At 38.1% G+C, this 24,238-nt stretch overlaps 2 protein-coding genes across 4 annotated transcripts; one reads left to right on the forward strand and one right to left on the reverse strand.

The window, feature by feature from the left end:
• Positions 1-1,609: 1,609 nt before the first annotated feature.
• On the forward strand, positions 1,610-10,520 carry tspan33b (tetraspanin 33b). Its single transcript, XM_047152791.2, has 8 exons — positions 1,610-1,827; positions 5,643-5,700; positions 5,826-5,953; positions 6,044-6,118; positions 6,670-6,765; positions 7,861-7,989; positions 8,416-8,577; positions 10,392-10,520. Exons 1-8 carry the CDS (start codon positions 1,732-1,734, stop codon positions 10,458-10,460), a joined length of 813 nt encoding a protein of 270 aa, XP_047008747.2. The 5' UTR covers positions 1,610-1,731; the 3' UTR covers positions 10,461-10,520.
• Positions 9,029-23,444, reverse strand: ttc38 (tetratricopeptide repeat domain 38). 3 transcript variants are annotated; one of them, XM_017466574.3, is made up of 17 exons: positions 23,395-23,444; positions 22,963-23,021; positions 20,740-20,817; positions 19,931-20,012; positions 19,564-19,735; positions 18,411-18,584; positions 17,784-17,859; positions 16,209-16,328; positions 16,054-16,113; positions 14,947-14,985; positions 14,321-14,402; positions 13,490-13,655; positions 12,385-12,544; positions 12,186-12,259; positions 10,366-12,068; positions 9,878-10,074; positions 9,029-9,732 (listed from the first exon to the last, which is right to left on the reverse strand). In XM_017466574.3, exons 2-15 carry the CDS (start codon positions 22,990-22,992, stop codon positions 11,981-11,983), a joined length of 1,401 nt encoding a protein of 466 aa, XP_017322063.1. In that variant the 5' UTR covers positions 22,993-23,021; positions 23,395-23,444; the 3' UTR covers positions 9,029-9,732; positions 9,878-10,074; positions 10,366-11,980. The 3 variants fall into 3 exon arrangements, with proteins under 3 accessions (XP_017322063.1, XP_017322064.1, XP_017322062.1); XM_017466575.3 differs by lacking the exon at positions 23,395-23,444 and adding an exon at positions 23,143-23,341; XM_017466573.3 differs by lacking the exon at positions 23,395-23,444 and having other exon boundaries at positions 22,963-23,118.
• Between the last annotated feature and the right edge of the window lie 794 nt (positions 23,445-24,238).

Below are 24,238 nucleotides of genomic sequence, written 5' to 3' on the forward strand. Positions count from 1 at the left end.
TGATTCTCAAGCTGCTGGTGGTGAAAAAAAGTGACAAATTGAATACTAATGATGTGTCATTTGGAACCAGCGATGACCCAGTGAGAACTTGGCAAGAAAGTTCCATGGAAAGATGGCTATAATATGCGTCACTTAATGACTCTGTTAAAAGGACTTGGCGCAAGCTACAAAGTGGTGCAACAGAAAAGCGTGGACAGCGGTTTCTGAGTTTCTATTTCCGAGTGTTCAGCTGCCCTCTGACAAACTAATTTGGAAAGATGCAGTGGCTGGCTTCTCATGTCACAGAGGAAGCTTTACCCCTCCCTGCTCGTTAGCTGTCATATGACAGGTCTAGGTAATGGGTGGAAACTGGGAGAAAATGGGGTAAACTTATGAAAATAAATTCTCTCCGGTATGCACGGGCACAAGATAGTTTCACCACTCTAAAACCTTAAATCACAGGATGAAAATAAAATGTGTTGCTATTTATAAGTATGTTGATTGATTTATGTCAATTACATAGACAATTCCAAACTGCACTGGAGAGACCTGCTGCAAATGAAGTGCAGCAACACTAATAGACCATGTTCACAGGGGACATTACACATTTCAAATTAAACACCACACTATTGCTTATTATAACAGTGAACAATAACACGGTTTAAAATGTTTTCCCTTAAGAATACAACTGAGTGTGTTTAATATACATTGGGAACCGTGGAATGACTGCAACATTTCTTACTGACATTTATGTAACAAAGTCTCCTCTTTGTTTACTTTGTTTCATGTTGGCTATTCTTTTTTTTTTTTTTTTTTTTTTTTTAAAAAAGCTTTTCCTTATGTGCAAAAGACCTATGTACAGATCTGAATGACCATTTTTAATGAGTTTCATGTTATTGAATTACATTGTTAGAATTAATTATGCACATATTTCTGTCTGTTTGCAAGAATAAACACATTAGCACATCATTATGGGATGCCACTGTGGATGAAATGAGTTTTAACCAAGCACTATCAAAATTAATATCAGAAAACGATTATATTATTTTGTATTATTTTTGGCCAGTAAATACTTGAAAATGTAAAGAGCATAAAAAGAAAGCCTTCTGTTTCAAATTGCATACTGTCATCAGTTACGGTAAGATAGCCCATGTAGTATAATAATTCTGTCTCTCTTTTTTTTTGTTGTTGAGAAAATCTCTTGACACTCAAAACTCAATCTAAATTAATGAGCTCAATCTAGAAATATAATGGCAATGCTGTATGTTAAGTGTCTGAATCATTTCCATGCAGGAATGGAGGTTTTATGATGTTTTTACAGCACATAATGGTATGGGCCAATGACAAATGAAGACATTTCAAGGATACACTGTCAGTCAGTGGCAGTTTAATTTAACGTTCAAATAAGAACAGTGTTTTTCTGCTTTGAGTGTTAACATTAGAAGCAGTCATCAAACGTTCAGCTTGCCAAATTTGTCTGCCTGCATCAGTTGTTCATTCCGTGCACATTACTCTTTCCTGGTGACAGTATAACAATGGAGCAAAGCTTCCGGATTATTCACTAGCAGTCCAGGCCAAAAGCATGTTGTGAAAAGTAATTCTTTGGCATGCATCGATGGAGTAACAGTGTTGTATCCTTTGCCTACCATTCAGCTGGCTTGTTGCATGGTAGACAAAATAACCTCTCCAGTTGGGTGGGTTGTTTTTGTGGATCTTGTGTTGTAGAAATTGCCTCTCACATTTGCGCTTGCAATGGACAGGGACCTGAATCTCAGCAGGGCAGAAACCTTTTCAGTAATCAATCCCTGTATCCGTTATTTCCTGTTCCTCTTCAGCTTCTTATTTTGGGTAAGTAAAGCCTCTCACCTGCTAAACACAAGCTGCAGATGTCTTTTTTGTGCAGCAAACTCTGCAAACAAATAAGCTTTATATACATAACAGAATGTTCTGTCAGAGAGTTTCTTTGTTGAGCAACAATGTTTGTGTGTGTGTGTGTGTATGTGCTTAGAATTTACATACAATGGCAGTGGCTTTTCTGCATATAAAAAGCATAAATTACAAAGTATCTAGCAAACTGTGGTGCTGTGTGTACCAAAGAGAAGACACAAACAAGAAACACTGAACGGCCAAACCGCAAAATTATTTTTCGCTTTGGCAACTTCTCATCCTTGTTCTGACTCATTTTTGGATGCATTAGTACCAGACTGCTGCTTATTTGCTATTACACATGGACCTGTCATTCCAAATCCACCACAATTCAATAGCACACAGTTGCTGATTGACAGTTGGTTAAGCATGCGGGCTAACTGAGCGTGACTGACCAACACTGTAATCAATCCTTATTTCATGAGCAACTGAGTGTCCATGTGCTTTACTATTGGACTGGAGGAATAACAGCACGGCACGCTGCAGAGTCACAGCCACTGCGCTAGCCTGGCCTGCCACCACCAAATCACCCACGATCTGTTTATTTACTGCAGCCAGGCCCCAGGACAAAATGCTGAAACATAATCCATCAGCCCTTTGTCCCAATCACACCAGCTTACCGGCTTATTCAGCTATACAACAGTGCTTTAGGACACAAAGGAAAACAAGCTCTCTTCAAAACCAAACCAGCACTGCTGGTGGTTTACTCATCACTCGTGAACCATCTGTCTCTATCCCTAGCAGTCTGAGATCGTCGTCATTTCATTGTTTAGAGTAAATTATACATACTGAGTTTGAATGAATCTATTCCCTCTGTTGCATTCAGATAACTATAAAACCTGTGGCCTGTGATTGCAGGTAATAATATACAAGGTATAATATAAGGTTTTGTCTCGGATTAGCACCTAATATATGATGAATAGCTCATTCTCTATTCGACCAAAGAAATGCACTTGCTGTAAACAATGACGGTGTATGATTAGATACTCTGGAAAATATATGAAGAATTCTACATGATGCTCTGTATCTCAGACAGAGATATCCTTATATGGTTTCATAGCAGCACTGAACAGAGTTTCAATTAGAGCTGAAAAAGACTTCACTCCTGTGAAGTATCTCAGTCAGGCAAGTCTGATCATCGGTGTGGGAAGAGGGTTGATAAAGGAACTCTTTTCCCACACCGATGGTCAAACTATCTGACTGAGATACTTCACAGGAGTGAAGTCTTTTTCAGCTCTAATTGAAACTCTGTGCAGTGCTGTTATAAAACCATATAAGAAACTGTTCTAAAATTCAGCTTCTGTAATGTTAAAGAAGAGATTAATGGTTGGTTTTCCCAGGAGAGATTAAATCACATCCAACACTGCAAAAGACTGGAGAGTCACCAGTTACATAATAATTTATTTAAAAACTAGTCTAGGAAATGAGCCCTTAGGGTTTAAACCTCAGAACTTCAACCTATATAGTGTCCCATTTTACATATATATTTCAACCTATATAAGCACCCATTTATTTATTTATTTATTTAACACACACACACACACACACACACACACACACACACACACACACACACACACACACACACACACACAACATTAAAAACCTGCCTACTACTGTGTCGGTCCCCCTTGTGCCACAAAGCAGCTTTGACCCACTGAGATATGGTCTCCACAAGACCTCTGATGTTAGGTGTGACATGTGCTGTAGTATCTGGCACCAATATGTTAACAGCAGATCCTTTAAGTCCTGTAAATTGCGAGGTGGGGCCTCAATGGATTGGACTTGTTTTTCCACCACATCCCACAGATGCTTGATCGGATTGAGATCTGGGGAATTTGAAGGCCAACTCAACACCTAGAACTGTTTGTCATGGTCCTCAAACCATTCCTGAACACTTTTTGCAGTGTGACAGGGTGCATTATCCTGCTGAAAGAGGCCACTGCCATGAAGGAATACTGTTGCCATGAAGGGGTATACTTGGTCTGCAATGATGTTTAGGTAGGTGGTGCGTGTTAAAGTAACATCTACATGAATGCCAGGATCAAAGATTTCCCAGCAGAACATTACCCAGAGCATCACACTATGTCTGTTGGCTTGCCTTCTTCCCATAGTGCATCCTGGTGCCATCTCTTCCCCGGGTAAGTGATTCACATGCACACGGTCATTCACATGATGTGAAAAGGGTGCTTTCAGTGGTGGACAGGGGTCAGTATGGGCACTCTGATTGGTCTGCAGCTACACAGCCTCATACACAGCAAGCTGCGATGCACTGTGTATTCTGGCACCTTTCTATCAAAGCCAGCATTAATTTTTTCAGCAATTTGTACTACAGTAGCTCTTCTGTGAGATCAGACCAGACGAGCTAGCTTTCACTGCCCATGTGCATCCATGACCCTGTCGCCAGTTCTCCAGTTGTCCTTCCTTGGAACACTTTTAATAGGTACTAACCACTGCATACCAGAAACACACCACAAGACCTGCTGTTTTGGAGATGCTCTGACCCAGTCGTCTAGCCATCACAATTTGGCTCCTAAAGTTGCTCAGATCCATACACTCGCCCATTTTTCCTGCTTCCAACACATCAACTTCAAGAACCAACTGTTCACTTGCTGCCTAATATATCCCACCCCTTGACCAGTGCCATTGTAACGGGATAATCAATGTTATTCACTTCACTTGTCAGTGGTTTTAATGTTAAGGCTGATCGGTGTATATATGTTAGTTGTCACAATTAGATTCGCCTACTTTTTACCCACATTCACATTTTGGGCATTTTCATAAAGCTACATATACAGTAGCTGTACTGTACAATTACTGATTGTAGCCCAGCTGCTCATCACTCCAATCAACGAGTGAAAACAGACCACCACAGGAGCACCACTAGCCGGTTATTATCAATATGATAGTGTGACTAGCACTGGTATGAGTATATATGTTGGGGTTTTAAAATTGTGCATACTGACCAATTTATTAGACAAACCACCCTGATCACAGGACTGCTGGTAGCTCAGTACTTCTAAATGGAGGTCAATTTCTCACTTTAGCACTTTGAGGTTACTACCGTTACTATTACTTCTACTCAAGCTACTACTAAACATTAAAACTATGATTATTACTACTAAAACTAGTACTACTACAATCACTACTTAACCCTCTGATTACTATTGCCACTACTGATACTAAAGGTAATACTAGTACACTTGATGTAAGTATGACTGCAACTCCTCCTTGAACAATTACTATTATTAATATCACAAACACTATACTACTTTTAAAACTACCTATTACTATATAAAATTACTATTACTATAAAATCTACTATTGATACTACATCTACCCTGCTACAATACCTGTTAAAGCTACGACTATTACTACTGAAACTACTACTGCTTGAATGACAAGTTATTATTATGTCCATTGCTAAACAACTAGCAATACTAGTAGTACTACTACTAAAATCACAACTTAACCCCTGACTACAATAACCATTACTACTACTAAATGTAATACTACTCCTCTTTGAACCTCTTTGAACAACTAATATAATATACTATATTGTTGCTTCTATTATAAAGCCCACTATTACTACTTCTATTCACACCACTACTAAATCTACTACTAGTACAACTTAATACCATCACTAAACAAAACAATAATAACTACTAAAATGACTACTATTGGTAATGCAGAAAAAAGAATATTAATAATAATATTGACCATCACATTTCTTTCAGGTGTTTTCTTTATGTATTGTTGCTATAGGAGTATATGCTAAAGTTCAGAAAGCAACAGGTATGACAACAAACTGCATATGCATTTCTTTCTCCATATGACTGCATACATATTTAATATGTAACCCAAAGCCATTTCAAAGCAATCTACTAATGTTCATACACAGATGGATTTGTTTTTCACAGACCCGGTTCGAGACACATTCCTCGTTGATCCAGCCATCATATTAATAGTGGTGGGTGTTGTCATGTTTTTCATCACCTACTGTGGATGCATTGGAGCCCTACGAGAAAACATTCAACTCCTTAAAACAGTGAGAATCTGTTCAAATTATTGGATAAGGAATCAGTCTCCGTGATTGTATTTGAGATCTGTGTGATTCATGCCTTTTACTCCTCTTCAGTTTTCTTTCAGTCTCACGCTGGTCTTCCTCACCCAACTGATAATAACAATCCTGGTTTTCTTCTACTCTGAACAGGTGAGAGGAAGTTTTTGTGTTTGTCTGCGTGATCACTTTTTGAAATCACACATCTGACCAATATTCCGTAATTGATATACGTTTTAGTGTGAACACAAGTCCATTCGTCACTACTAAACTGCCATAATAGGACAACAAGAAGTTTGAGCTCAGACAATGTAATGTTCATTTGTCTGATCGTATTCACACAATCCGATATAGCAAAAGCTGATCCCACAGTTATTCTCCATTCTGTCACTTAAACCACAACGCCCCCAGGTTGTGCACCACTGAACCTCATCGATGTGGACCGTTTTTACATTCCATCAATGGATTTTACAGGGCATTTTAGTGTAAAGGAAGCAATCTTAAGAAAAGTGGAGCAGTCTGGGTGAGGCAAGAGTTCATTACAATGCACGTTAGCACACCCGTCATACCACATTAGCCTACCTGCTAGCTGATACGTGCATGCTGCAATGACCCACATGTTTCCCCTGTGACATTTGCATACTAACTCAGATGGATGCGGGCAAATCTGCTAACGTATACAGTGTGTATCCTTGTCCTTTCAGACGCGGGATGCTATGGGGAAGTTTGTAAAGAAAGCCATTGTGCATTACCGTGATGACCTGGACCTTCAGAATCTCTTGGATTACGTTCAGCAAGAGGCATGTCTGTAAATATCAGATTCAGAATTATTAAGAGCCATACAGCAAGCTGGTGGAATTTGCATTGGGTACTGTTCCAACACTCAACATTACTAAAGGAATACTGTACCATACAATACAATTGAGTACAGTATAGAACCTAACAGATTTTACAGTGCAGTACACACAGTCGGAATTGCACACACAGAGAGCAGATGGACTTGGCAGAAGGTAGTGCAGGGTATAACTGGAGTTATTGGATGAAATTCTGTGTTTGGATAGCAGTGGGAAAGAAACTGTTTTTAAAACTGGATTTTTCTTTTGGTCGACAGAAGGCAACAGCTGAAAAATGTGAAGTAGTGTGTGTGTGTGTATTTGTGGTTTTGTTTTTATATCTTGGTGGAGACTAAATGTCCCTCACCAGGACAGAAATATCTGACAGTTTTCACCTCGGGGGCATTTGGCTGAACCCCATTCAGAAAAATTTCAAAAATTACAGCTTTTATTTAAAATAAATAAATTTTAAAAAAATAATAATAAAAAAATAAAATAAAATAAATAAATAAAAAGAGCCAAACCGTTTCCTTTTGGTTTGTGAGGTTATGGTTAGGGTTACATTTAGGTGCAGGCACAACATTAATTAGCTGCGTTAATAATTGTTAGGTCCTCACAAGGATACTAAGACAAATATGTCTTTGTTTGTGGTCAGATGCAATTTTCTGTTTCATTCGAAGATTTTGGACGATTTCTTAACAATGCGTTGAAGTTTATGTCAGGAATGACTGTTATTGATGAACTAAATATAATTTCTATAATGGCTTAGACATTTCCTTGAGTAGACTTTCCATTAAGTTCATTAGTGTTGATGTTCCAGCTCAGGTTATTGCTTATGTGTGCTTAAAAAAAAAAAAATCTGAATGTCAGTAATGTTTATGGCCTCACATCGAATTACATAATCATCACATAATCACCACTCAGTACTAGGCTTAAACATAAACATAAGCCAAATTATATAACCATGGACCTTTTAGAGTACATCTAATGGATGATACAAAATTGCAAGACCTGATCTAATAGTAATATTCATAGAACTTTTTCCCCTGTCCAACCTCCCAGTTCAGATGCTGTGGCTGGAACAACTACACTGACTGGTCCTGGAATGTCTACTTTAACTGCAGTCAGAGAAACCCAAGTAAGGAAAGATGTGCAGTTCCTTTCTCCTGTTGCACCCCTGTACCAAGAGAGGTGAGTGCTAAGTGTTTCTGCTATGCATCTCATATGCAAGTCAGCAATTATGAAAATGCAGAAGAGGCTTGCTGGGTGCAACCATCTACCATCTGCAGTGCAGACAGATATATTGTTATTCTGCTCTGTGAAGGACCTGTCATAACATATAAGATGCCCCCAATAACATTTAGACAATGATAAATCTAACCAATAATAATGCAACCTTCCCTATAATCATGGTGGGCTATTTCCAGAAAATGCGTATGTCAAAACCTAATGTCACTGGTTTGGATTATGTATTACTGAAAAGTCAAGGAGCAAATTGCAGAGTTTGACGTTGAGGCATTACTGCCACCTGCTGTTCGTTTATAGAACGGGGAGGAAAAAAAATAGGGTGGGTAACTAGACAAAATGCACAATATTATTCTTTTCACATTCTTTTAGACTGTGATCAATACCATGTGTGGTTTTGGGGTTCAAACTCAAAAGAACTCGGAGGCTGCGGAGTCCATTTACACAGAGGGATGTGCAGACAGAGCAGTGACTTGGATTGAATCTCATCTGCTTTTAGTCGGGAGTCTGGCTTTGGGACTGGCTCTACCGCAGGTACTAAACACAATAATTCCAGGAAGCAATAGTAATAATAATAATAATAATAATAATAATAATAATAATATACACTCAAGTGGTAATAAATGTTGTTTTCTAAGTAGTACACTTTGTTGGAATATCCTAATGCAATACAACATTTAGGAAATGGGAATATTTTTGTATGCCACTGATTTATCCTCTACAAAATCAATATCACATTAGGTCATTTAATTGCATTAATGGTGTTCCTCGACAATTATGTTCTTCTAACAGAACGTACAAAAGACATAGTCTTGAGTATGTACCTAAAAACCTCAGATTTCATAAGTGAAGATGAAAGGGCTCAACTTAGCACATTAAGTTGATTCAGTGGCAATGCAACACACACACACACACACAAAAACAGGAGGGCATATTGATTTGTGCATGTCTCAATTCACCTATTAAAAAAACAGAGAGACCTCAATCGATAAAGCATTGCTTTAGATTATTCGTGTCACACTAAACATTTGCTGTTTCATTTAAGATGTATAGGGAGAATAAATTGATATAGTTGGCTCTCCCAAACTGCATTGTTATAAGCTACATTTTTTCGCATCTTTGCCTCTGATGTTTATTTCAACAATTTGTTAAAGGCCTGCTCCACCGGACTGAAAAGATGGCAGTGTTTTGAGCTCTAAAAATCTAGAAATGTGGATGAATTTAGATTTTAAAATGTGAAAAACTGCCACCCAATCATCCATCATATGCAGGGTTTTCCTTACCAGAGAAAGGCTTAGGCACAGCAGCCAAGTGTTTTTGCGGAGCACCTTAAGTCCTGAGGGCGCACGGTGGCTTAGTGGTTAGCACGTTCGCCTCACACCTCCAGGGTCGGAGGTTCGTTTCCCACGTCTCTGTGTGTACGGAGTTTGCATGTTCTCCCCGTGCTGCGGGGGTTTCCTCCGGGTACTCCAGTTTCCTCCCCAGTCCAAAGACATGCATGGTAGGCTGATTGGCGTGTATGAATGGGTGTGTGAATGTGTGTGTGACTGTGCCCTGCGATGGACTGGCACCCTGTCCAGGGTGTACCCCGCCTTGTGCCCGATGTTCCCTGGGATAGGTTCCAGGTTCCCCCACGACCATGAAAAGGAGTAAGCGGTTGAAGATGGATGGATGGATGGACCTTAAATCCTGAATGAATGTAAAAAGGAATTTATTTTCATTAAACTCTTAACTATTATTTGGTGAAATGAATCGACTTTTGACTGCAAGCTTTCTTTCACAAATATGGTAAGGATAAAGGTCTTAAGATTTCCCTTTACTAAGGGGTCCAAACCTGTTTCATCACAATGACCCTGTGCACAAGGCGATGTCCATAAAGACATGGTTTGCCAAATTTGATGTGGCAAATTCCCTAATCTCAACCTCACTGAACACCTTTGGGATGCACTGGAATGCCTACTGTGCACCAGGTCTCCTCAGTTGACCTCAGGCTTTGAATGGGCACAAACCCCCAGCGCCATGTTCCAAAATCTAGTGGGAAGAATTCACAGAAGAGTGGAAATTATTATTATTATTATTATTATTATTATTATCATTAACAGCAATGCGGGACCAACTCTGTCTTAATGCTCAAGGTTTTGGAACTGTCATATATACATGTCATGGTCAGGTATCTACATACTTACAGTACTGTATACATATAGAGTATGTCATGCTCATGCTTTGTACACTGCACCATACATTACAACTTCAAGGGAAATAAGTATTCAAAAATATCCACAATCTGTACATAATCAATACGTCTTTAAACTCTCCTCTAACCTGGCCCTTATGCTTCTGCTCGGCAGATTGCAGGTATTGTGCTGTCCCACATACTCGTTTCTCAGGTCCAGAATGAGATTAACTCATTGCTGTAGAAATCACAGAAGAGAGGACTCTTCACCTGGCTGGGTTATTAGAGTTCAGGAATAAAGCACTTATTTGTATGTATACTTAATGTGTGCAGTTTTAACTGATCTTTATTTTTTTCTGACAACATTTTGTGTTTATCTAATTTTATCTAGTTTTTCTAATTTATCTGCTGACAAATTTGGGATAATAAATATAAAGCCAATGCTGTTTAAAACAAACATTGTATTATCTATCTATCTATCTATCTATCTATCTATCTATCTATCTATCTACACACGCATATTATGTAATATAATGTATGTTTTTATTATTGAATTGCATTTCATGACAAATCCAGTAAACATATCAACTCCATTGAAAATCAATACATTTTAAACTGATTGTTAATCATATTAACTTTATATTCTCATATGATCATTTTTAGACCTTTTTGTTTAAATGTCCTCATTTTAAATACTAGAACATTTTAATTTAGAAATATTATTTATTTATTTATTTTTTGGAACAACCTCAATCGAATTTGATAGCAAGAGGCCAAAATCTAAATGACAAATTAGGCACTTGCAGCAAACCATACACTTATGTTTTACAGTCAACACTAACACTGTTTACGAGTCTTTTATTGATAGGCTTATTGGGTTTACCCACCGAGTGCACCTGCCTTAATAAAGCACCCATTTAAAGTTCTATTAGGCTCTGAGAGCGAGCAGTTTCATAAAGATGAGAAGTGAGTTTCATAAAGATTTAGTTTTCCTTATTTAATTGCTGTTCTGTATCATTTTGTTTGGTCTGTGGCCATAATACTGATTAAGTAAGGCCTAAAACATGGAACAGGCGGTTAATGGAAAATAATAAACTTTGGGGTGGTAATCACACCACTCCATTTTAGGTTATTTTCCAATAACAGCACAAAAAGGTTTATTCTTCTTATACGACAGCAATTTGCCAACACACAATTTTTAAAAAAAAATTTCTAATTAAGGAATGACGTCATACATTATATTTGTTAATAGTTACATTTAATGTTGTAGAACATCAATGAAACAAGTCAGTTCCTGTTATCACTTACACTGCAAGTGTACATGCATGGTATAACACTAACAGTCACTCCCTCAATCGCCTCGCTTTTATTTTTCTCTTATAAAGTTAATAAGACAAAAAAAAATTTAGCTTGACATTATTTTTATATAATATTTTTCTTTCAAAAATATTACATAAAAGTCTCGCAGACATATCAATGTATTCACACCTTTTCGATTCCATTTATGTGCTGCATCCACCATACAATTCCCTGTGTTATGAGTTACCATTGAAACACTAATAGATTAGAACATTAATATAAACCCATGATTTTCATTGCTGGAAAATTCAAACAGCTCTGTGTGCAAGAAAAGCCAAGAAACTTGAGGTGATTAAAAACATTTGACAGAGTATAATGAAACGTATAAGTAAAATGATTTGGCATTAGTTGTAGTGGAAGTCGTAACAGTTGAAGTAATAGGTCTGTAGTGGATGTACTCAGCAGTTAAATGTGTAGAGAGTGGGCTCTCTGGATGAGTCGATCAGTGAGAGGGGAGTTCAGTCTCACTGCATCTCTTTCAACCAGCAGGCACCTGGAAAATTGGATTCAGATAAATATCTGCGTGGTGTACTGCAGAACAGCTCATTATGCTTAAAGCTAGTGTGGGAAAATTATTTTGCAAATATTAAGTTAATGAGCTATGCATCACCTGGCATATCTTTGATGGTGTTTGTCTTGCGACTTCATTGCTGCATGGATGAGTAGCTGGTTGAAAACATCCCTCTTTAAAAGGAAAAAAAGCAAAGTTTTCCCAGCAATTGTAATACAATAACAATGCATGTCAACCAAATTACTGTGTTTGGTATGGGCCACCAATTTTGGAAAACCCAAGTAGTGCTGGTTCTGACCTGTGCATCACTGCCCCCTATCTGTGTGAAGCGGTATCTTAATGGTTTCAGCAGTTCCACTGTCTTACTGTAGTTTCCTTCATCATATTCCACCAGGGCCTGACACATGGGTAACCCTATAGTGCTAGCAAGCTGGTGCTGAAGGTTTTCATCAGGATCTCTGTGAAGAGATCAGACAAAGCATATTCATAAACAATTTCCAAAAGTTATGCTAACACTCTGCATTATACCAAAAAGCAGCATTACAGATAAAAACTGTTCATGAAAGTCTTTGTGACATACAGAGTTCTCAGTCTTGTGTCTTCTCTTAAGTATCTTCCAAAAATGGCTCGACTTATGCAACTTTTAAAAAAACTTAGGCAGAAAAAGTCATTGCAGAGGACAGGATCATGTGAAACGTTTGCTCCCTGGAGGAAAAAAATCCAAGTCTTGAACAGATGCTGCACTCTAGAAGAACGTCTTCACGTCATATCACATTAGAAAACATGCCACTCTTACAATTCATCCTTCCTGAGCCTTATTTACTTTTTTGTTCTTCATCCACTGAATAAAGTCAGTAAACATGCTGACCATGGAACCGCTGTCTGTCAGGAGGGAGTACATGGAGGCCGACGCAAATGCAGAACTTCTTATTTACAGTAACCAAAGAAACAGGGAAACAGACAAGTAGACAGAAAAAACCAGAATAACAGGAAGAGCAGAAACTAAGCTAACTAAGAAAACAAGACTAAACTGAAACTATCAAAATAGACTATGCATAGTAAAAACAACATTGAAATGCAAGTGAGGAAACAAACACAAATATAACATAACCTGACCATAATGCTCCAGCAACAAAGGAGAGAAAACGGGGAACTTAAATAGGAAAACTAATCAAGACGACAGAAGTATTTCTGCACAGACAGTCAGGGAGCCCTCTAGTGGCCCTAGATGGAGCTGACCCTGCAAACCATGACACTGTCAGGGTAAATTGGGACCAGAACGCTGCATGTTAGTATTCTGAAAGCTGTTACACAACCTGCAGAGACAGATCATAATTCTCACTCTCACTCCCAGTGGGTGGCTTCTCTAGATTGGAGTGTGCTGTAATTGAAAAGCAGCTCACTTTGCCAGCTCTCTCAGGCTCTCCAGCAATCGCTGTGTGATTCCTGATTCCTTGCAGCCCAAAGACACCATAAGGAAGTGCAGGTCATTAAAGAGAAGAGTATGGTCCTCAGAGTGGGGCTCAGTCACCTGTAATAGCTCCCGGTAACGCTCTTTCACACTGACGCCTGTGGTGGGAATACACACATGGCCAAGTAAGCATGATCAGCAACGAGTTTTTGTAGACATGGTCTATGATTCAACTTCAGGCCAAAAATCAATCTTACTAACAACATGTACAGGCAACTCCATAATTATTGGCACCCTTTAGGAGAATGGGCAAAAACAAAAAACATCTATGAAATATACATTATACACAATGATTTGGATTTCTGACTGAGCAAAATAAGAGCTACTTTTTAAAAATAACTCGTTTATTTAAAGTGCTTTTGGGTATAAATATGAAGTTGTGCACATAAAATCCCTTTGTCGCCCAAGCCATTAGAGAAATCATGTTCACTTAATTGGGTTTTATTGGTTATAACTAGATAAGACCAAAACTACATGGGTACATAGAACCCAAATTAAACTTTTTGGCTATGGACACCATTGTCATGTTTAGAGAAAAATGGGAGAGCATACAAGGAAAAATACAAAAAACCTGACAGCCACGGTAAATTATAGTGGAGCATCACTGATGCTTTGGTGTCTTGTTTCTGGCACCTCTTATGAAAACTATGCATGAGGTTATACATACATATCAAAAGTATGACCTCGTTGCATGTATTACTTGTCATATATCCATCAGAGATAGAAGTATTGTAGTATTTATCATATTCAGATGATGTCTCACCCTCCATTTCCAGCCTGTAGAGCAGTGAGCAGGCGTCCACCGTGTCCAGCATGGCTCCTGAGTTTACACAGCGACGGGACACCTGAGACATTCACAATGGACTGCATTTTTTAAGCTGTCATACAGCTGAGTTGTGAAATACTATCAAAGTATTTACTGATGCCAATGAGCATCAAATTCACTTATAGACTACATCAGTGTATTTTCTTTAAAAGGGTTTAACAGTGAATTGATTCTTCAAAAGCCACAACCAAATGCATTAAGTCATAACAAAGCTGGCACTTTTAAACAAACTAAACACACACACACACACACAAAAATCACCATGTTGATGCATTGACCATCATTTGAGATGTTGATGGTCAAACTTCATTTGAATACAAGTGTGGTTAAATCTAATCAGGATACAATCCAAACATGCATGAAAAGACAGGGTGTAAACAGGATCATTCATTCTCATATAGTTATCAATCCTAACTATTCAAATTTTAATTTCTTCCTTTTTTACATTCTATATGAAATGCAGTTTTGCTTTTGCCACTCCCTGGGCTGCACACACAACTCAAGACAACATCAGTACTCTTGCCAGTACATACACATCCATGAGCAATTTTTAGACCACTAACCTCCTCTTCATAAATTTTCAGTGCTGCTTCATATTCTCCCTGAAGAACACAAAACACGATAACACAAGATGAAACTCAAAAGTGCAATTACACTGCAAATTAAAAATTCATTCACTTTAACACATGTACATGTATCCATGAACACACTTAATCTCTTACACTGTCCTCCTGGCTATTCTTCATTACATACAAGTGGAGTCATTGCAGAAATACCTAGCGTGACTGAAGCAGACATCCCAACCTGCAAAAACTCATTTCAGGGAGGTGGCTTCGCCGGCTATTAAGCACCCCCCACCCCCCATGACTCCATGAGTGGAATAAGATATTACTGAATTATTCCACTCATGGAGTCATTTTTTTATTCAATAACTACTTTACACATGTCTACAGGGAGTTTGGCCTCATCACCTAAACATCAATACAGTAGCTCCTTATAGCAGCTAGTTAAAATAATGTTAGCTATGCTAATGGACGAATGACACCTATTAAACTCACCTCAAGATGTCTTTTACAGTCATTTAAACCACCATGGGCAATTGAGAAATCACTTCTGCAAACAGTACAGTGAGCTACACTGTCGTTGTCTTTTACCCCTATTATGCATGAGTCTACTTTAGTGTAGTCTGGGTTGAAATGCGTTTTGTACTTGTTTTTTTTATTTTATTTGGACACACTGCTATGGCGCTGCAGACACTAAACTGAACCGAACTGATGGATGAGGGAGAGAGAGAGAGAGAGAGAGAGAGAGAGAGAGAGAGAGAGAGAGAGGGGGGTCGACTCTAAAGCCTGTCTACTGAGAAAACTGATAGGTTAGTTAGCACAACGAGAGACCAATCAGGATGCGCGCTGTGTCACACTCTCAGCAGGTCTGTCACTCGCGCTCTCGGTTTCTCCAGAGCCCGTCGACCATTAGAAGTGACCAGTGAACTCTCTCTTTAGCTCGCTGTAAATTAAATTTTTTTTATTTATTATTATTTTTTTTTACAAATTCTGGGATATTGTATATAATTTGCTGGTGTCAGGGAGCCGCTAGTAAAATGTGGGAGACTCCCAGAACTTGCGAGAGAGTTGTGATGTCTGCTGAAGACTGTCATTATGAAAGCTTACCTTCTCAATGTGATAAAGCGCCCAGTGCCAATAGTTGTGACAAGCCAACATGTCACACACCTTTAGAAGGATGAAACATACTGGCGTTTAATGGAAAGTGGAAAAGATTTCATAATGCCACATGCACCGTTTAGTACACAATGTTAAATACAGACCTTCCAGTCTTTCTCAGTGGAGGCCATGAACTTCAGCCCCTTCTCTATTTCTGCCTTCATCTCATGGACATGGGCTACAGAGTGGACACACCAGCCATCCTCACGAGTTAAGGCAAGACCCTATGGATGTGCCAGAGCAACAAATTAGCTCAGAAATGTGGAATTTAATAATATAAATGCAAACACATTTAAAAGAGAATACAAAGAGAATAAAACACATTTTAGAACACATTTTTACATGTGTTTAACTTTGTAAATAATCTAGTATGTAAAGTGACAAAAGTAAGATGCAAGCGCTAGCTACTTGTAAAAAGCGCGGGGGGGACACTATACTGTAAAAACAGCACTGTCTTTCGGATAAGACGTTAAACCGAGATCATGACTCTCTGTGGTCATTAAAAATCAGACGACACTTATCATAAAAGAGTAGGGGTATAACCCCGGTGTACTGGTGAAATTCCCCCATTGGCCCTTCTCTATCATGGCCCCTTAATAATCCCCATCTCTGAATTGTCTACATCACTCTCCTTTCCACTAATAGCTAGTGTGTGGTGGGCGTCCTGGCGCACTATGGCTGCCGTCGCATCATCCAGGTGGATGCTACATACTAGTGGTATTTGAGAAGACACCCCCCCCCGCCCCCCTTTACCATTTTGAGTGCCTAAGAAAAGCTCTATATAAATCTAACTGTAGCTGCTCGTTATCCTGCACTTTTCCTCCACTGCACGCACTAATGTCACATCTGTTAGCATTTACATTCAAGGGAGTGTCCCAAACCGCACAAGGACTACAACGGTGTTAATGTATTTTGCTTTTTAATCTGTGTGTTTTCTTTTCCACACAAGCAGAAGGCTCAAACCACTCATTCTTGCCCAGATGTAATGGAAATACAAAAGTATAGAAATTCACTAACATATCCCATTAGTCACTACTAGCTATCATGAGTGCTCTAGCTGGGTAATGATACGAACTCCACAACAAGAATAAATTGGATACCATCTATAATTCACTAGCTTACAACCAAATTGGAGAATAAACACATGGCTTAGCTATTCAGGGAAGTAGAAAAAAAAAAGAGCGCTAAAACTCCATTATTCCTGATTACCTTTAACGCTTATCGGACTCTTGCACTAACTCACTCCTGTTTCTTTACATGCTCATGCTCTCTCATTTTCTCTCTCCTGATACTGCCATTCATACTTCTTTTGTGTCTGGTGTTGGCATGTGATGACATCTAATGTATCTGAGTTGGCATATTATATTTGGTACAGAGGTCCCATCAATTATGACCTTACACCCTGACACAGCACTGACTGAGCGTTTATGAGTTTATTACAGGATTGTCAGGGCGACTCGCAGCCACTCTGGAACATCATATAATACAGGATTTTTCTAATTTACTTACTTACTTAATAAAATATATATAATATAAATATTACATACTGAAGCTTTAATGAATATTTAACATGATATGGTAAAGCCCGTCATGCAGCATCTATGTTTAAGAGACATATGATCTACTGAAAATGTATTACAAAACTTTTTTGCTGGTTGCTTGAGGAAACAAATGATTACCTCCTTTGCTACTTTCTCAGCTTGGTCATAGAAATGAGTTTCAAGAAGTCCAAATGAATACAGGCCTTTTAGATAGCTAAAGACAAACACAGGAGTGCACTCAGTAAGAATAGAGACTGAAAAACAGACAGGTATGCATGGTAAAATGTGATACACCATATGGCCAAAAGTATGTGGACACCTGACCATCACACCCATATGTGAGCAGTCTGCAAATTCTTGCCACAAAGTTTGACGCACACAATTGTCTAGAAGGTCTTTGTGTGACGTTGCCTTTATTGGAACTAAAGAAGCCCAAACATACACAAAGCAAGGTCTATAACAACAAGGGTTGCCAAGGTTGGTGTAGAAGAACTCGAGTGGCCTGCATAGAACCATGACCCTGCATGCGTCAGGCCTTTTCATCCGACATCAGTGCCTGACTTCACTAATGTTCTTGTCGTTGAATGAGCACAAACCTTGTAGAAAGCCTTCCCTGAATAGTAAAGGCATTTATAACAGCAAAGCAGGGACTTAAATCTATAATGGGATGTTCAACAAGCACATGAGTGGGATTAGTCAAGTGTCCACATACGTTTGGCATTATAGTGTATTTAGCATCTGGAGTCTGTACAGGGTGTGTGCTACCTGTAAAGAGGCATGTGTGATTTCCAGTGGGGAAGAACCCTAGCCACAGAGTCTCTCATCTGAGTCTGCTCACCCAGATAGAAAAAGCTATCATGGGAAAACTTCAGAGCTAGCATGTCTGTGGGGTGCTCCAACAGAATATCTTCCCACACATCACAGGCCTTGTCCAAGGCTCTGAAACACACAAGCTCAGTTTTAGCCTCTAACTTTGTATTGTTTAAACAGCGTGCATATAAATGAGTGGTATTTAATTAAAAAGATACGCGAGTATCTGCAAGGACAATTATTACTGTTGTATTTAGCACCTAGACAACAGCTGCATTTAAATGTAAATCAAACTGTTTTTCCCCCCTCTTATATCTGAAGAGCCTGTAGGCATTTTACAGCTTCTGTTATGTAGAGACTGTGAACTTTGTTCAACTATATTGGTATTTCAAACAACCAAACAGAGATAGCCTAGGGCCTTTCACACTGAGCGCGATTAAGCGACGTGAATGTGGATAAAGCTTTAGATCACGCTTTAGATCACGTGCCCGGAGCTGCTGCGGTTGCACAAAAGGGTGAGATAGATGACACTATAGCACAGAAAGCTATTTTGAAAACCAGTGTAAACACCGAAGAAGAGTATTCAGAAAGAGAGAAGAGAATGGATGTTGAGTTCTTGTTATCATTGGTGTCTGAGAACAGAGAACTTTTTGATAAAAGGTCACAGCAACTACAAAAACATCGACAACATTTTTTTTTTAGATATGGTGTATAATTGTAATCCCCTTTATTCTTATAATCCTTATTCTTATTGTTATTTCATCATTATATACATATATCTTATTTTTTTTATTTTAAAAACTTTTGTTTAATTTTTTTAATTTATCTAGCACAAATAAACAGGTTTTGTGCCACTACTGTGTTACTGCATTATATTTCACATTATTTCATTCATACTAAAACAGCTTATTAGTACTGTTCAAAAAACACACAAAAAAACCTTAAGATGTAGGGGAGCCTAAGGCACTTGTGTAAATATCCTCAGGCTATTTTCTTTGATAAGTTGAGTGGAAACTCTGCCTAGTTATTACTGAATGACTGATAGGTAATAAATTTTTCTGCAAATGATCAGCAGAGTTTGGGCAGCGTGCGAATGATCTAGAATCACCCTTTCGAGAAGAGGTCGATGGCTTTGACGTGCTGTTTCTCTCGGGCTGTGAGCTCCTGGCAGCTGGCCAGATCCAGCGTCTTCCTCACGGCACCGGCCAGCGTTTGGTCCCGCAGCACTGAACTGCCTGTACCCACCAACTGCAGTCCAGTGCCGATCACATGACCCATCACTGCAGCAAAGTGAGAGTAAAGAGGTAAAACTAGCATGAACTTACATATAGCGTGAGCATAGTGATGTAAATTGTAAACAGGAGAAATATGATATTCACATATATCAACTTTATTCAGCAGATAAAGATTTGTCAGTATATGTGATAAGCACATTGATTCCCAGCATACTATACTCTAGTCTCCATTTCACATACCAAAGTCTGGGTCAGCGGCTTGGACTGCTGCCATACACCCCTCTATTCCTCCAAGGGTCTCATCATTACGCCATGTTACATACTGAACACAGGAAATGACATTGGATAGCTTTTGAGCATTTGAGCAAGTATAATTTACTGCTTCTTAAACCTAGAGTACTCCTGCCTTCCGAATTTTACTGTTTCCTCAAGAAGAGCCTGTTATCTAGCTGATGGGAGGAATGTGATTTTTATAGCAGGTTATAGTACAAAAATGCACAGTGCAGCAGAACTCCATTGCCCTAAAAGAAGCCTTTTTAAAGCAATAAAGCTGAGTGCAAAAATGTGCTTTCCTTAATAATGTAGATAAAGTCAAAAGTTTGTATCTAGCATTCTGAATATGAAATCTATTCTCTACTTATCTGTATTCCTCCAACCATTTTTATATACTCAAATATGATCTTGCTTTACATTTTGCAGGTCTATTTTTTTACACACACACACACACACACATATATATATACATATCTATATATATATATATATATATATATATATATATATATATATATATATATATATATATAAATAGTCAAAGAGAGGTCCAGTTACCATTTTCCCTGCACAGAATGCACTGATGCATGAGTTAGGAAAGTGTAGTACACAAAGTTTTCAGAGAAAGAGAATGATTCAGACAAAAGTCCTTTGTCAGCTGTTGAAGAAAAGTGCTTTGCTCCAAACATCTTGGAAGATTTCTGTATTCAGCTGCATTTTCATTATACTTTTATTACTGAAGTACACTGCAGTTACTGCTTGGATATCTGAGTTACCTGTGTGAGTATGGCATCGTATAATTTGCAGGCTTGGTTACTGCTGGTGGAGAGTGGGAGGCCTTCTGCCCTCCATGCCTGGAAATAATAATAAAAAGCAAAAACAAAACAGTCTACAAAATAAAGGCAAGATACAGACATAACCCAGTCAACATAACATGAGAATATTCTTTCTTTCTTCAGCAGTCTTTCTTTATCTAGCACAATAAGCAGAACCTACTACCTAGCTCTCTACTTCCTATACACATGTACTACAGTAATGTTTAATGAACAAAGCACTATACACTCTAAAAAGGGTATCTTTAGTGTGTACAATGGATATATACACACCCCTGTTAAAATGGCAGGTTTATGGGATGGAAAAAAAAGAAAAAGAAATAAACCAAGATAAATCATGTCAGAACTTTTGCCACCCTCAATGTGAAATTAAAACGTATAAACGTATTTTTATAAATAAAAATAATTAATCAGAAACATATGAGGGAAAAATTAAAACGTTACAATTTTAGTTGCAGAAATGTGCTAACTCTTTTATTATTGGGGATCAGAATGAGCTGTGTTCAGAATGAACCAATCACATTCAATCTCATGTTCAAAAGTAATTATCATTCAGCTGTCATAAAACACATACAACACATCCAGTCCCTCCTAAATCACCCCCAAACCATCTAGCAAAACGTGTTATGGTCTGATGAGACCAATTCCAAAAGATATAATAAATCTATAATTCCAAAAGGTACATTTGGCACCAAAAATATCAAAAGATTACCAAAAGAACACCACACCCACAGTGAAACATGGTCGTGGCAGCATCATGCTTTAGGGCTGCTTGTCTACAGCCAGAACTGGGGCCTCTACATGAATAGCTACAAATACGTCAATTTTAATGCAAAACATTCAAGCGTCTGTTGGTAAGCTGAAGATGAAAAGGAATTTATGCTTTTAGCACGACAATGGCCCAAAGCATTCATGTCAATTCAACAAAGACAAATGGCTTAACCACTATGAAGATCAATGCTTTTGAATGATCTAGTCAGAGCCCAGACCTGAATCCAAATAAAAATCTGTAGGGTGACCTGAAGCGGGCTGTGCACAGGAGATACTCCTAGGATTTGATGGATTTAGAAGGGTTTTTTTTTTTTTTTTTTTTGCAAGAAAGAGTGGAGCTATGTATTAGTTTAGAGGTGTGTACACTTAACTTATGCAACTAGGTTATTGTAAGTTTTTTTAGTTTTCCTTTTTTCCATAAAAGAAAAAAGTCTCTGATTGTTTTTCACTTTGCAATTTCACACTTGGAAGGTGGGAAAATATCCGACACTTAATCTTAGTGTCATTCTTTTCATAAAAACAAAATTTTCTTAAAAATTCACTTCACCAAAACCTGCCATTTTAATAACGGGTGTGTAGACTTGCTTTCATTTTATTTTATATACATTGTATATTTACCTAGAAAAGTGAAGAGCCTTTACTTTAAAGGATAATTATGTGCTTTATATATATTTAAAGGTACACAATATTTACACTTCCAATAGAAAGATAATTAGTAAAATTATAAAAGCTGCATAAAAAGTAGTGCCCCTTCTTTCAGGAAGTCGTTCAAGCATCTAGTCAAAAATGAAAGCATTATATAACGCCATACAGACTTCATATAAATCCATAATGAACTTATTCACACTATCTGTTGTTACCCAGATGAGGATGGGTTCCCTAATGAGTCGGGTTCCTCTCAAGGTTTCTTCCTCTTAAAACATCTTAGGGAGTTTTTCCTTGCCACCTTCGCCACTGAGTGGCTTGCTCAGTTGGGATAAATTCGCACCTTTAATATCTGTATACCATGTTGATATTTCTGTAAAGCTGCTTTGAGACAATGTCTATTGTAAAAAGCGCTATACAAATAAAATTGAATTGAATTGAATATAACTCTCTTGAAACGTTTATAGCTTCTTTTTTTTAAATAGTCATTTGTGGTGTGTTGGTTAGTGAAGAAGTGAGCGATAACAGCGAGTCTATAAACTAGCAAAACAAACACGAAAAACACTTATTTATTTATTTATTTATTTATTTACCATTTTATTCACAGAAACTATGACGCGTTCACAGTCTATTAACTGCAGTGTTAATAATCCTGTGCAGTGTTCAAGATCAGGAACGTCGTGTCAAGTTAACGAGAATTACAGAAATCCTTCCTTCGGTGGAAATTAATAACAGAAACATATTTCTTACCGCACAGTCTCGAAAACTGGAAGCAATCATTGCAGGGACTGTTTTCTTTTCCTACAAGCCTGTAAAAGTTCACAAGCAAAAGTTGTCACTAAAATCAGGACCGGATTTTATTCTCGTTATGGGTTTATCAGTCTTTACTGAGTGTGACGTCAGCATTTTAACAACATATTTACTGTGTACATGAATGAGGGTCAATATTCTTCAACAGCTGTGCTGTTAATACTGTTCGTTTTCTTTTCATTACAATTTTATGACAAATTTATGACAATTTAAGATAAAGCAGAAACTGATGCTGGTGTGCCGTCCACAGAAAGAGACTCTTCGGACATAAACAACTCAACATGACTCGTATTGAATCACTTCAGAGAAAATTCAACAATGGGAAAATACTTTTCATTTAAACGTATCGGGTAATTTGGTATAAAGGAATACTTTGCAGTGACTGTTAGATGTTGTTTTAACCTCCAGAAAGACCCGAGCAAATGGGGAAGATATCTATTTAAAAAAAAAAAAAAAAAAAAAAAAAAGTTATTTGAACTTCGGACGACATACGGACTGTCTGTTATTGTACTAGATTTCTGAAACACTTCCGCGTCTGCGTCCTACGTCATATTATCGCGTGATTTTGATTAGCGCGCGACCGCTAGTGTACTAGTGTTGGGTTCTGATCTGATTCAGATCATTTGGCTCAGCTCAGCCACACTGACTCAAAAGAGTTGGCTCTTTCGCCTCGTTGACATTTTTTTAAAAAATAAAAAATAAATTTGCAACATTATGACCGATAACTGTTATCTACATAACTATGCCTGATATGCTTTCATGAAACCGTACACAAGAGTGGACTGATATGTGCATCAATATCATTGTGCTTGCCATGTCCGTGCTTCATTAGGAAGATTCCTTCAGACTGACTATGCTATACACAGACTGCAAAAAGGACTGCAGGTGTTTCCTACTAAATTTATATGGTAGAGTTTTGATTAAACTACACTACAAGACTAACACAATTGACCACGTCCAAAAAAAAAGAGGCTCATATATGCAAGTCGGCTCGCCGCGTGCATATAAAAAGATCCGGTTCAAAGAGCCGACTCGTTCTGAAGAGCTCTAAAGAGACTTTGCTCTACTATCTTTGGAGATATCAGGAGTTCAAAGTACTGTTATATAAACAACTCGTGGTTGGGATGTGGGCCAGCACACCCTCCTGCTGATATCCATCAGCTGATGTTTGGATAGAACATATAAAAGCCCATTTAATTAGTTTTTAGGGTGTTTT

This window comes from Ictalurus punctatus, chromosome 4 (assembly GCF_001660625.3).
Source record: "Ictalurus punctatus breed USDA103 chromosome 4, Coco_2.0, whole genome shotgun sequence".
Lineage (NCBI taxonomy): Eukaryota > Metazoa > Chordata > Actinopteri > Siluriformes > Ictaluridae > Ictalurus > Ictalurus punctatus.

Bases quoted from the DNA above. Each gene is read 5' to 3' on its own strand.
- ttc38 (XM_017466574.3), bottom strand. From the start codon at position 22,992: ATGATTGCTTCCAGTTTTCGAGACTGTGCG. The intron at 19,736-19,930 runs GTATGTGAAATG...ACTTTGCTGCAG, and splicing joins AGCCGCTGACCCAGACTTTG to TGATGGGTCATGTGATCGGC. The intron at 16,329-17,783 runs GTAATCATTTGT...GCACATCCATAG, and splicing joins CTGAGAAAGTAGCAAAGGAG to GGTCTTGCCTTAACTCGTGA.
- tspan33b (XM_047152791.2), top strand. From the start codon at position 1,732: ATGGACAGGGACCTGAATCTCAGCAGGGCAGAAACCTTTTCAGTAATC. The intron at 5,954-6,043 runs GTGAGAATCTGT...ACTCCTCTTCAG, and splicing joins ACATTCAACTCCTTAAAACA to TTTTCTTTCAGTCTCACGCT. The intron at 6,766-7,860 runs GCATGTCTGTAA...CCAACCTCCCAG, and splicing joins TGGATTACGTTCAGCAAGAG to TTCAGATGCTGTGGCTGGAA.